This window comes from Atractosteus spatula, chromosome 5 (genome assembly GCF_055471065.1).
Source record: "Atractosteus spatula isolate fAtrSpa1 chromosome 5, fAtrSpa1.hap1, whole genome shotgun sequence".
Taxonomy (NCBI): domain Eukaryota; kingdom Metazoa; phylum Chordata; class Actinopteri; order Semionotiformes; family Lepisosteidae; genus Atractosteus; species Atractosteus spatula.
The window spans coordinates 63,160,188-63,173,167 of NC_142710.1; the positions used below are offsets into that span (position 1 = coordinate 63,160,188).

General features: G+C 35.6%; 1 protein-coding gene across 2 annotated transcripts in view; it reads right to left on the bottom strand.

The window, feature by feature from the left end:
* The window catches only part of LOC148835439 (serine/threonine-protein kinase WNK2-like), a 49,824-nt gene that overhangs the window by 28,681 nt on the left and 8,163 nt on the right, over positions 1 to 12,980 (bottom strand). For both annotated transcript variants that reach the window (XM_088916172.1, XM_088916174.1), the window contains exons 2-4: positions 3,256 to 3,428; positions 2,917 to 3,137; positions 2,049 to 2,206 (exon numbers count right to left, since the gene is read on the bottom strand). In XM_088916172.1, coding sequence (XP_088772298.1) covers positions 2,049 to 2,206; positions 2,917 to 3,137; positions 3,256 to 3,428 — 552 coding nt within the window. The remainder of the gene's footprint in view (positions 1 to 2,048; positions 2,207 to 2,916; positions 3,138 to 3,255; positions 3,429 to 12,980) is intronic.

Genomic DNA, 12,980 nt, shown 5'->3' on the forward strand with positions numbered 1-12,980 from the left:
AATCACTTAGGTGTAGAAGGACATTCATGAATCAAAAATATATTGCGCTTAAATTTATTTTTTAGTCAAATTAAGTTTTTATTTTTTTTAATTTCTGGGTCATAAAACTGACTGAAAAAATACCAATCTCAGCCATTGTATACTAATTAGAAAAAGAACAATCCTGACATTTTCCGATTCAATACATGAAGAGCAAAGAGATATCCTGATTTTTTTAAAACAGATGATTCACTCTCTCACCTTCATGGAAGATTCTAGCCTTACAGCACAGGTAACAAACAATTGAGCAAGACTGATTTTATGCAAATCATAAGTTTAAATATAATTAAGAATGGGCTATTTATCAGGTTTCGTAAACATTCAGAAGAAAAACCATATTCCCAGGGTTGTTCAAAATGCCCCAACATGTTAAAATCTGTGATTTAAATGCAAGTCTTTCTTCCGTACTCTCATTCAGCTGACCTTTCCTTCTCCAGAAAAGACGCAAGATATCCACATAAAGCAGACAAGAGTTAAATTCTAAATTTCTCTCTTAGCTGAAAATATCTAAATCTTAAAGAGGATTCTGCACAGCCCTGTGAACCTCCCCAAATAATATCTCTCTTCTATCAGGAGGTATAATTAGGCAGAAATCTTCAGAGGAGGCAGGTGCTGTTAAAAACATGTGTTAAACGTATACTAGTTACAAAATGCGTGCTCCTGTCTGTGCTGCTCATTTCAGATCAATCCTCAAACCTCTTTGCCCTGTGCCCCTATGAACACAACACACTAACAGCAGAAAAAAAAGAATGGTGACAAATTTCACAAAACCCTCATTAAGCACACAAGTACTGTTAGAATAGATATGAGCAATGACTAGGCACTTTTTACATTACACTGAAATACACTAAATTCTCTCCTGGGACAAACTGTTGAAACAGCTTTCAAATCCAAGTGCTTTTTTATCACATGTTGTGTGTAGTTTTCCAGAATTAGTTAATGAATCACAGAAAATGAAAGAAAAAGAACTAGGGTTGTGGTGCATGTACTGTAGATTACTTTGGTGCAAGAACAAAGCACTGACCTGCGACTTACATATAAACATGAAACTGTTGCATATAAAAATATTGACTGCAAACTAATTTTGATGGGATGTGGACAGCTGCACACAGATCTCTTAACAAAACCAGTTCAAAACACAAACTACAGTAACCAAGGTATGACAATGAAAACGGAGGATGTGCTTTCTGTTTCCTAATTACACATACAGCCTAACACAAAAACACTGGAACCTTGCTCCCTCTTCCTGCCACTCCAGAGCTTGGACAAACAGATCTTAAAAGGTCACTCTGTCCCAGAAGACTACGCCCTTGAGAATTCATGTCAGTCAGTGTGACACGGAGCCACTCTTGATGCAGTTTTGCTAGCAGGAGAGCCACTGCACTAGTAAAAAGAATAGCAGCCCGACAGGTCAGAACTAATGACTGAAGATTCAAATTGCTTAACCCTCACACAGGACTCTATAGTGTACTATACATTCTAGGGAAATTAAGTGATCCAGGATGTGTCTTTAATGCCAGTAAGTTTTTTTTGCCTAAAATTGGCATGTACCATTCTTTAAGCCATGGTAATGATTTTCTGGCGTGATTTCAGATTATACTGATCAAAACAAAAAGCAGCTGTGTACACAAAAACATGTTTGTATTAGTGACATTACAGGACAGGAAACCGACGTAATTGTCATAAATGTCACTAATAAAAATGGATGTATAACAAGGCACATTGAAAATTGCACAAATTAAACCTTTGTCACCCCCTACAAAAAGAAAAGCTGTGGATAGGTTTATATGGAAACCATTTCTAATCTCTGATCATGAAAACTGGCATCCAGGCTTTGGAAAAAACATCAATACTGTATCTTTCTGCTACAACATTAGAAGACTTGTATACAGATATTACTAATAAAGGAGATGGGAGGGCTTTGTTTAAATATACATTAGTATTACGTTTTAATTTATAACATATGCCATAAAATAGTGTCACTATACCAGAAGGTTATTTTAACTTACACTTGTGACTTTGCGGTAAATCTGGGCAGCATTTTGACACTCTGAGTAAGGGTATTCTGAGGTAGCCATTTCCAGCATGCACATTCCAAAGGCATACACATCCACTGATTCATCATAGTGTTCCTCATACATTTCAGGGGCCATAAATTCAGGAGTACCTAAAAAAGAACAAAAAATGTCAAAATCCAAGACTCCCTGAGACTCCATAAAGACAAAATATGAGGTGAATGCTTTCATAACTACATTCCAAATATTACTTTGAATCTGGTATAGGTCTTTTCTTAAAATCCCCATTTGAAATTGAAATTTTGAAATATAAACAATACAAAGCTAACATAAGCAAGACTCAATATTGTTTTTAATTAAAGGTAACTTATAGGTATAGATTTTCACCTGTATATGTACCAGGCCTTACGAAAAAGACTGAAAAGCACTTTAAGCCAGGTTGGAAGAAACTGAAGTTGAGCAGATTTTATTTGATGTTTTAGGAATAAAGAAGGTTATCTTACAGAAATGTTAACACAGGTATTACTGTTCGAAGATTTTGGCAGTTTGGCAAAAACGGCTGGTTTGCAATTTAATTGCTGTGTTAATGACATAATTAGTAATGTAACATGAAATAGAACAAAACGGGATGAAAGCCTCGTGCTTGTATTGATGCACAGAAGTGGTGATGGGACATTATGAAACTCGATATTGTGAATATCATCACAGATGGAGCTGTCCATTTTCTAAGGGCTCTACACAGGACACTGCCAGTTTTATGTTAATAATCACCACCTTCAACAACACTTTCAACTCATTTGTCTGTACATAAATATCACATCCAACCAATAAAGATGACAGCACAGAACTGCTTATTAATTACCTATGACGCTTTTGGCAAAAGAAGCTCTTTTCAAAGTAGCAAGCCCAAGATCACCAATTTTTACAGATCCAGTGGGTCCAGTAATGAATATATTGTCACATTTTAAATCTCTGTGAATGATGGGGGGTGTCCTGGTGTGTAGAAAGTGCAAGCCTTTTAAAATCTGCCGACACCAACTTCGCAAGACCTTGGGTTTCATCACTTTAAACCTCTTCAAGTACCTACAAAGAAAAAAAATGAGATATTCAAGTTCATGAAAATCAGTCATTTTGAAAAGTAAATGAAGACGAACACTGACAGCTCTCCTTTCAAACTGAATATCAGGCCTTCAGTACTCACGTTTTTAATGTCCCTGATGTCATCAGTTCAGTAACCAACACTATGCACTTTTTTCCTTTCAGTGGAGATTCCCAGGAGTCGTAAAAACGGACAATGTTGGGATGCTGCAAGCCCTTCAGCATTTCTGCCTCTTCTTTGAATCTCTGCCTCTCCACCTTTGAGAGTTTTCTATCCTGTAAGAACAAGGAAGAACAGGAAACAGATGTTCAGCAAACAAATTTCTATACATGCACGGTATTCCTGAAAACATGGAGTATGAAATCTCTGCACTATGTTTAGTATGCTGTTTTTAAATTATAAATCTGGGATCCTGAACTCAGTTCCTGGAATGCATAAGTAAGTCTTTTAGTTTTTGTTCTATCTGAACTCTGCAACATAGTTGGTCTAAGTATTGAACTTCATAACTGTAAGATTTCTAAACACACTCTGAAGTCACTGATGGGTAACATTCTTTAAATTAAAATTTTGCATAAGCAGTTGTAAAAGACCTTACACATGTGTAACTATAAAAGTAACTGTATAACTGACTACTCAATTTGGAGTAAAAATCAGAAGACACCAGGATTTGACTCTGAGACTCCTGTTCTAAACTAGCCCAAGGAAATACTACAATACTACAAATACAGATCTGGCATTGTTGAGGCCTGGGATACCAAAAAATGGTTTACATCAAAACTTGCTGCTGTGGGGGGGAAAAAGTCATAATCAGGTCAGGGTTCCAAAGGTGAAAAGGGGTACCTCCGTCAATACATCACTGCTGTCATCCTGCCGTAATTGCATTAGTGTCGAAATTTGCTGACTACAGGACAGCCATTATCTCTACTGCCTTACATGCTCTGCTGCAATCATCCCTAAACTCAGACTTTATTGTATAAAAACCCAACACACACTTCAAGTAGATTAGAAAAGAAATTGTAAATAATATGAAACAATCTTGTCACGGGGAAAAAAAGTGCTTTTAATTAATGTCAGGCTAAAAATAGTAACTCTGCAAAAGAGCCTTTTCTGAAGAGCAGCATTCATTAAAAATGCTAACAGTATACTGTAGTCTTCAAGGGAGCTTTTACAGCACTCCTCAGAAGCACACCTTATAAATAATGCAGCACTACCATGAATCTATTATGCATACTGTACTGTATTCCACAAGTCAACTGAACTGTATGGATCAGCTCTTGGAAGACAAGAAGCTGGTCTGCTTTATTTAAACTAATGCATTAAGGCAGAAGAATGGGAATATAACCTTCTGAGATACAGTATCATAGTTATATTAATATTTAGAACTAACAAAAGCAGTCATGAAATAAATTCATATACAATGCTTTATAGTTTTCCTATGAAAACCTTTCAATGCTCCTGGTAATAGAGGACCATAGTTACGCATTATAACTTGCAAGACCACCAGTCCTATAAAGTAATGCTGTTTTATGCAAACGCCTGATCAGTAAAGATAATTCACTATTACATTGTCAGTCACATAAAATGGTTAATACAAGATATCAGCAGTACTGACATGGATTAATTTCACCCAACAGCAACACATTCAATCAGAACGTCATGACAATACAGGCCTCATAATATGTAATGAGCTGGCATTTATGCATGCAAATGTATTAATATTGTTTCTACAACAGCTGTAAACCATTCTCATAAAAATACTAACACTGCTGTAGTCATTATCTGAACTCACTTTATTAAGTCCTATATATTAAGTAGCTCTTTATGTTCTTATTTAGTACTTTACCATTTTACTTTAATGTGCCCGTTATATATTGTCATTCTTGCCAGATAACTATATAACCCATGTAAAATACATAATATATTAGTGCCCTAATGCACCTTTAAGAACATCACTATTGAGAAGCAGAGGTTGATAAAATGTCAAGCTCTTTGTACACTGTGGCCTTTAATCAGACACCCAGTTTAGAAAATGGATTGTGACATTAGCAAGATGCAATGTATAATCAGTGTTACACTCCATGAACTCCACTTCAGTTAAATATCTAACTCCATTAGAGCAAGCTTTGGCTCCAGTGAATTTCAACAGGACTTTGCACTGTTGTTTCTTTAGGCTTTTAATCAAAACACGCATCAATTCGGAATACAGTCAAACCAATTAACCTCTCAGAAAAACATCCTAAAACACTGCATTCGATATTCATTAAAGCAAAATCTACTACCTCAACAGTTAAAGTACAGGAGTGTCCTACAGCATATTTAGTATTTTTACAGTAAATGCATGAGAAATTGACTATAGCAGCAGTATGGTGCTTCCAGCGCAGTAGGATTCCCAGATGTTACCATTTTTAACCATACAAGCTTGCTGTCTGATCTCAGTGAGGATGGCTTAACAGATGCCCAGTAGGTTTTCGATGCCGAGTTTTGATAAATGTCATCTGCATAAAAGATCAGATTGAACTGCAAGCAAACTTCTATCTCCCTACTTCTGCTTCTTTTTTTCTTTTGCCAATTTCCTTCTTGCATTGGCTCAACTAACAAAATAATATACAAGGATATTTCTAAAATATGCCTGGTATGTTTCAGAGGAATGTATTTTTGAAAAACAAAAAAGGGTATAAAGGTTATCATAAATGTAAAATGCACTATTACAAGAAACAAAAGTGATTTGACAGAAATACAATATTAAGTATAAAACAGCACTGTACTGGAAAAAATGCATTGGTGCTCTCCAGTTCTACATCTTTTTAATGGTAGAGAATAGGACAGGACCTAAATCAGCAACATCCCAGCCACACTGCAAGCTAAACCTCATTAGTCACTGTGACAATGAATCAAGCCATACTTTTATTCTTAAAAGTTTTAAAGGAAAACAAGACAGTCTGTCTTATAAAAACACTTGGGCTAAATCGCCACATCCAAGCAGTAAATATTCCTGATGGTAAATGAATAATAAAAGCAAGAAGCTGTATGCCACAGGCATACTTATTTTTCATTGAATTTTCTACAGATCCTGTATGACTTGCAGCAAACCAGAAAAATGTCATTTTACAGCATTCAAGTTGCTGAACAATGGCTGATTTCATGCTGAAGATTGTATAAGAATTTTTTACTGAGCATTGGTAAATTAAAGTATAAGTAAGTCTTAATGACCCATCTGCAAGACATATTTGTAATGGGACATGCAATTCCATGGGAAACACATGCTCCTCTTGTACAATATCATGGCACACTGGCTATGTGCGCATTGTACTTATGAGACTCAAAGGTTAATATGATGGGTAAAAGAATCTATACTGTGCTATACACATGCACTTAAATCTCAAATTATCTGTTAAACCTCAAGGAACACATCGCACTGCACTGGCACACATTTTAAACATTAAACCTTAAAACCCGTGTCATTCAGGGTCTAGGACATCTACAGTGTCTGTGACTGGCCAGAAGTAATGCTAAAGAGAAAGCTCTCGAAAGACACTCTGTGCCATGCTGAATAACCTCAAAGCTTTCAGGCCTTTCCAGAGCTATTCTAGGCTTTTTGTTACGTAGAACGCCTAGGACTGCATTTTAGTCCATTGGTCATGGACTTTCCTAAGGCACAGACTAAAAAGCCTTTGTAGACAGCTGAATGAAGCTCAAAGATAACTGACAGGGAGACAGGTTTGCTGTTCCAGGCTTTTAACAAATAGTCCTATCTGCTTTTGTTAGAAGGGATTTTTTTAAACAGTTCTCAAAATTACCTGCAGAATTTACAACAAAACATTAAATTTTCATTACACAGCACAAACCAAACCTAAAAAAAACCTTGCAAACACTATTCTGTTGAGGCAGCAAGTGACTAATGATTTTGAGTTTTTTCCAAAGCAAAAAGGGAATGGGTGTTATGACCATTTCTTAAAAACAGATGTGTCATTTTAACCGTGAAAAATGTGTAACATACATTAGTACGAAGTTAGACATGCATGTTATTATTTAGTGTGTCTTAATAGAAAAAATCTGAAGTCAAAGAATACCACATAAATAAAAGGAAACAAGTAAAGGTATATTCCATGCTGAATATTCAGTGTGGAATAAACCTTTACATGTTCCTCTGCAGCCAGCGCATGCTGACGCAGCCACCTACTTGAATTATATTAATAAAAATGATTTAAGAATTACCACAACTAAAACGAAAAGAAACCCGTTCCTAAAGGCATGCTCATAGAAACTCAAAACATGTGCTCTGTGTATTTTTAACTTATTAATACTGAAAACCAGGACAAGAATATGAGAACCAATGTACTACATGTTTATGCAAGATATGTTGAACTGCCACATACTAAAAGGGTGATTTGTTCTACAAAAAGGCCTAAAAAATGTGACAACATCCTTCTGTCAACTGAAAATAACTTGTGCATTGCTATAGCAAGCACAGTACTGTATATCCATCATAATTTTGAGGTTTCCCACAATGGATTAATAGCTCCCCAGTTTGGGACATTTATGAATGCACTTTGTACCAAAATGGAAATATTAAAGCATCTCTCTATAGTCACTAATCTACTGCAATCTCAGGCTGAAAAATACAAATGGCTGCAATAAAGGAAAGTGAGTTTTCAGTTTCATTTTAAATTTATCAAAAAAAGAAAAATACTGAATATTAAACTATTTGATATACATATGATTAAATTTCACCAGTACAAAAAAAACATTTTGTTGAAAAAATTAGCTTATAGCACCCTTAAATTGTGTACAACCATAATCACAATTGCCTACATTTGACCAAATGTAATCTGTAAACAGAACAAACTTAAACCTAAATAATACATTTTTGCCAAACATTTCAGAGATTTGATGCTTCAGTGTCCAGATCATTTGATGAACATGAATAAGGTGGTATCACAATTTTATAGGTCATGATTTCAAACAGAATATCTTATTTCATATTAAGTCTTATTCCTATTATATAATGATTCCATATTTACACACAGAATCATTATTTACAAAATATCAGGTATACTTATACCTGAATAAGTATTATACACTCTACAGAAAGGCCTAGTAAATTGTTGTTTTCACTGTCCTTTCATATGTGCAAAAAAATATATTCTACAAAGTATTAAAGCTCTCATGTTTCATAATTCTTTCTACAGTATATGCATTTTAATCTATACATTCATTGTGAAACTGTAAGGCCCTCTAGCAGAGTAATACAGTCATAGGTGATGATCGACAAACTCCCACAGTACAAATTGCTAAACATGAAATTATAAATCACACAGAAATCATAAAAAACAATCTTAAATTTGGAAGCATGTTCATGATATGCCTCTAGCAATTTTGAATCATACTGGGAGGTACAATAAAACATTAAAACAAGACTAGAACATCACCAGTGCTGCATCTGCACTAAAAGGTAGCAAAATCCTTTCTGCCAATAGTTTTAAAACTTCTGAACAGGAAAGCACCAGCAATAAAAAGCAGATTGTCAATCGATGATAGTCAAGTGTTAAGATATAAACCTGGAATGCAGACTTTTTTGGTTGCCCACATCAGAGCTGACAAAAATTAACAATTAATTTAATTTTTAAAATCTGATACATGAGGCAAGGCAATGAATGTGTTAAAATTAATTGAGAATAAGTAATAAAATGGAATATAGTAGATTCAAAACATATCTTTATTTTTCTCCAGGGACTACACAAGTGCTTTTAAGTCCTTCTCTTTCTCAGAGGCTTTTTAAGTGATCTTTAAATCTGTTGAGAGTTACTGTTAAGAAAGGCTCTGGCTGTATTAGCCTATGCATTAGATACTCTATAATCTGATGTTACATAAATTACCTCTATTCTCTTTTGTCAATTGAGTCTCTGATACCCTAAGAATACAGTGAAAGAGCAGACAGTTCACTATATGTTTTATAATACCATACTGAACAGTGCATGGATTACTGCTGCCACTGTAGATTTAGGTACACAGCCAACTTTAATAGGGCAGTATGTGCCACATTAAAAGGCATTTGAAAAAAAAAATTAGAAAGATTTCTGAAACCTCTGCCCAATTCCAATCTTCCTACTATTCAGTCTGTTTTGGCTTAACAATACAAACCACATCCTATTTTAGTTAGTCACTTTTTTCAAGTGCTCTGTAACAATTACTGCCTTGTTTCATGTTCATGTAAAAGTTATCATACTCACCTAGAAGGTTAAGATACTTAGTAAAGGCTTCTATTACGGCTCACCAGTTATACAGTACCTATAAAATAACAGCATAACATGGAAGGACAGTCTTTAATTAAGAATGGGGTGATTACCACACTTGAACCCGGGACCTCCCTGGTTTAGGTCTAATCAATCAGAAGGGTAAGACTCCGCATTTAACCCTCTTGCACATCTCTATCGCACTCCTACTGCAATTCTGCAAGGACAACCGATGGTTTTAAAACAAATTCCTCACAACCTGGAATTTTCTGGGCCCAGTTAGAATCAATGACCCAAAGCTTCTTTCCTATTAAATAGAAAATGAAGGATTTCTAAACACACCAGTGGCACTATTTTAAAAAAACAAAAACACGGTCCTAAGAGACTTTACCGTTTCCCTTTATGTTATTATCAGACGACATAGTATGAAAACATACAGACGTGTCATTTCAATTTTATTCGTCCATGAGTTCATAAGTTATTTTCAAAAGATGAGTACTTATGCAGTCAGGCCTCTTCGGTCTGTACATTCCAACTTCTCAGTGCTTTACTGGCATGAACATTTTTTTTTGTAAAATAGCACATAAGTGCATTCCTTAACAGAAATATAAAAAAAAAGAAATGAAAGAAAAAGCACCAAAATTTTCCCAAAGAATTTAAAAAATGTAATCACTAAATCTAGTTTCAGTGAGAAGCGACTTCAGCCTTCAGCACGCAGGCCTTACATACATTTGTATTTCCAGCACCCCAGGATTCAGATCAGATTTCCACCACATACACAGATCAACATTCAGCAGCATGTAATCTAATATAAAACATGCCTCTGGCGTTTATGTAATGCAAGCTGAATGAGAAAATAAAACCTTTAGCATGGCCACGTGGGGCACAGTGTATTCCGTTTTCACTGCATCACGTATTACTTTTCAGGTTAAAATTAATCTTTTGCTGCACAATCACCGCTAGAGCAATATCTCAGAGGCTCCTTTGCCTCACTAAGATATTATCAGTAACTGAATTTCACTGCCCCTATAGAGATGCAAAGTTTTATTCCTTTCCACTTTCTGGATGATCTGTACTTTTCAAACATCAGACATAATGCCAGCATTGCAAAGCAGTTTAATATTTTTAGAACTTCATTAATATACACAGTAAAACACTATAATAAAACAATGCACATTGAAGCTCAAATGACAAATTAAGTATATTTGAAACAAAGTAAATATGTATTGCATGATTGCAAGATGTATCACAATACTAAGAAACATGTTAAAATGCACTTAGCTCTCCTCTCTGTGCTGTAATGTACCTTTAAATGTGTCTTTACATTGGTCTTCCATCAGTGACGGTTCTCTAATCAAGACACCCAAAATCAAACTTGCAGAGCTGGTCCATTTTTATCCCAGACTGACCCTTGATTTATCTTATACAGCAGCAAAACAGTGTTCCCAAGACAAGGGAATACTGGGACAAGGTCTAGTCAGCACATTTAATGCTCTGGAGTGGGAGTGAAAGGAGCTCTTTTATTGAAACTAATTCCAAATAATCCACTTCATCAGCTGAAAAGGTAGACCCTTGAAATCTCACAAGCTGAAAAATATCCCCCTGCAAGCGAGCACATGGGCTTCAAAATACTCCATGACGTTGAACCTATTCTCACCAAATTTGTTTTTCTCAACAATGCTATCATTCAGTAAGGCTTTTCGTTAACCTCATGCTAAGCCTTCTCCCCGACAATGGTTCTCAGCCAAGTCTTCTATAAAATCCTACCAAATATTGTTAAATATTTTATAGACAATTTTCAGACAGTACAAAGAATTCATTCACACATTCCATGCGCAGCTGTAAAGTATTGGATTGTATAATAAACAGCAACAATTTCCACGTCTCAGACATTAAATTATATGTGCAACGTCAGGTATTCAAAAATGCTATTTTAATGTCTTGATTTGCATACATACTAGTCTTTACTTCCAATGCAGTATAATATGGTTATGAAAATATACAACAATTTTCTTCTTTTTCTAATTTTAGAATTGGCAAATATTTTTCCCCAACTAATTTGGAATAGCCAATGGTGCGTTTTGCACATCTGGTTCACAGCTATGATCCCAGCAACTGCAGGCAGGGGAATGAGGACGTGTAAGCAGACTCCTCTGATTTGCGCACCTTTGAGCCATTTGTCTTTCAACATGTCATATTCAACACAGTCCTGTACTGGACAATGAATCCTAAGTGACAGATGCACCTCACCTCTATCCACAGCACTGCAAGCTCCAAGGAGGCCACAGGGGTCACTGTGTCATGGACAGCCAAGAGAGCCCTGCCTTGCTAACTAATCCCACCCCACACTGGGCTAGTAACATAACCCAAACTTGAGCCTGTGATCACAGGGCACAATATGTAAGCGGGCAAGGGCCTTTCTGGGAACAGATTAATGCAAAGACAACCTTATTGCTCCTTCTGTGAGAAGATTTATATACAATTCTGATTTTTTATGAGGCATTTATTTAGTCCACATAGGACTACAATGAAAATAGCATATCAAGTCTGATTCAAGTTTTTTTGGAGGTGGGTGCCAAAATTCTGAGAAATAGGGAAGTATATATGCCAATTACTTTAATTACATATATATTTGGTCTCAAAGGATAAGCACACACTTCAGGTCAGTTTTCAACTCCTATATAAATACGTGTGCAGACACAAACCACTCTGAAAAGCATTTTGCATAACAAGGCAACATTGCAGGGATATTTAGTCATTGCAGAGTTTACAGTTTCAAAAGCTAAAAAGTATAATCAATGTTCAAGAAATCAAAGCTGAAAAACAGTAGAAATAAAATGACCCTTCCTGTATTGTGAGCTTCCTGTAAATGAAGTCATTGTTACTTAGTACCATATGATAAATTTTGAACTTGCATGCACCTCTACTGCAAATGGATTCCTGCACTAAAGTGGCACAATAAATTGTAGTGTCCTCTTCTGTGAGACAGTGACATTGTCCTTCACCTAATATGTACACCGTATTTCTCAGGTTTATGCAGAACATACTTCCAACTCTGTTCAGGAAATTATATTTTCATGGCTCAACAACAGAGGGCTGATTTGAGTAAAAGTAAAAATCTTCAAACTACTGAAAGATAAATTAGGAATATTTACACTGGAAGACGTCTAGAATGAACCAGTCATAGATGCACAGTCTAAATGAATGCCAAAGACCTGATCAATCTAAATGAGAGGCTAATGGAGTTTCAGAGAACGTTCTGAAGCTCTAAAGAAACTGTACCTGCGGTGGAAAAAATAACTCAGCATGACAGTTTTAATTTAGACACTGTTGTTAGGGGAAAACCTACAATACATTCATAAACACTCAGATCTGCTGAAGTTCTAGGCAATTTATCTGATGTTTGTATATATACACATTATCTACACACGCTAACCTGACATTTATTAAAAGCAGCAAAGCAGCCATCATTTTGAGTGGCAAATGACTCATTGGTCAGGTGGATGAATCATAATTTAGCCTAAACGCTTATTCTCTGGATGATTTACTAAACATCAATCCTATATTAACTGCAAACATAGGCTACTCAGCTTC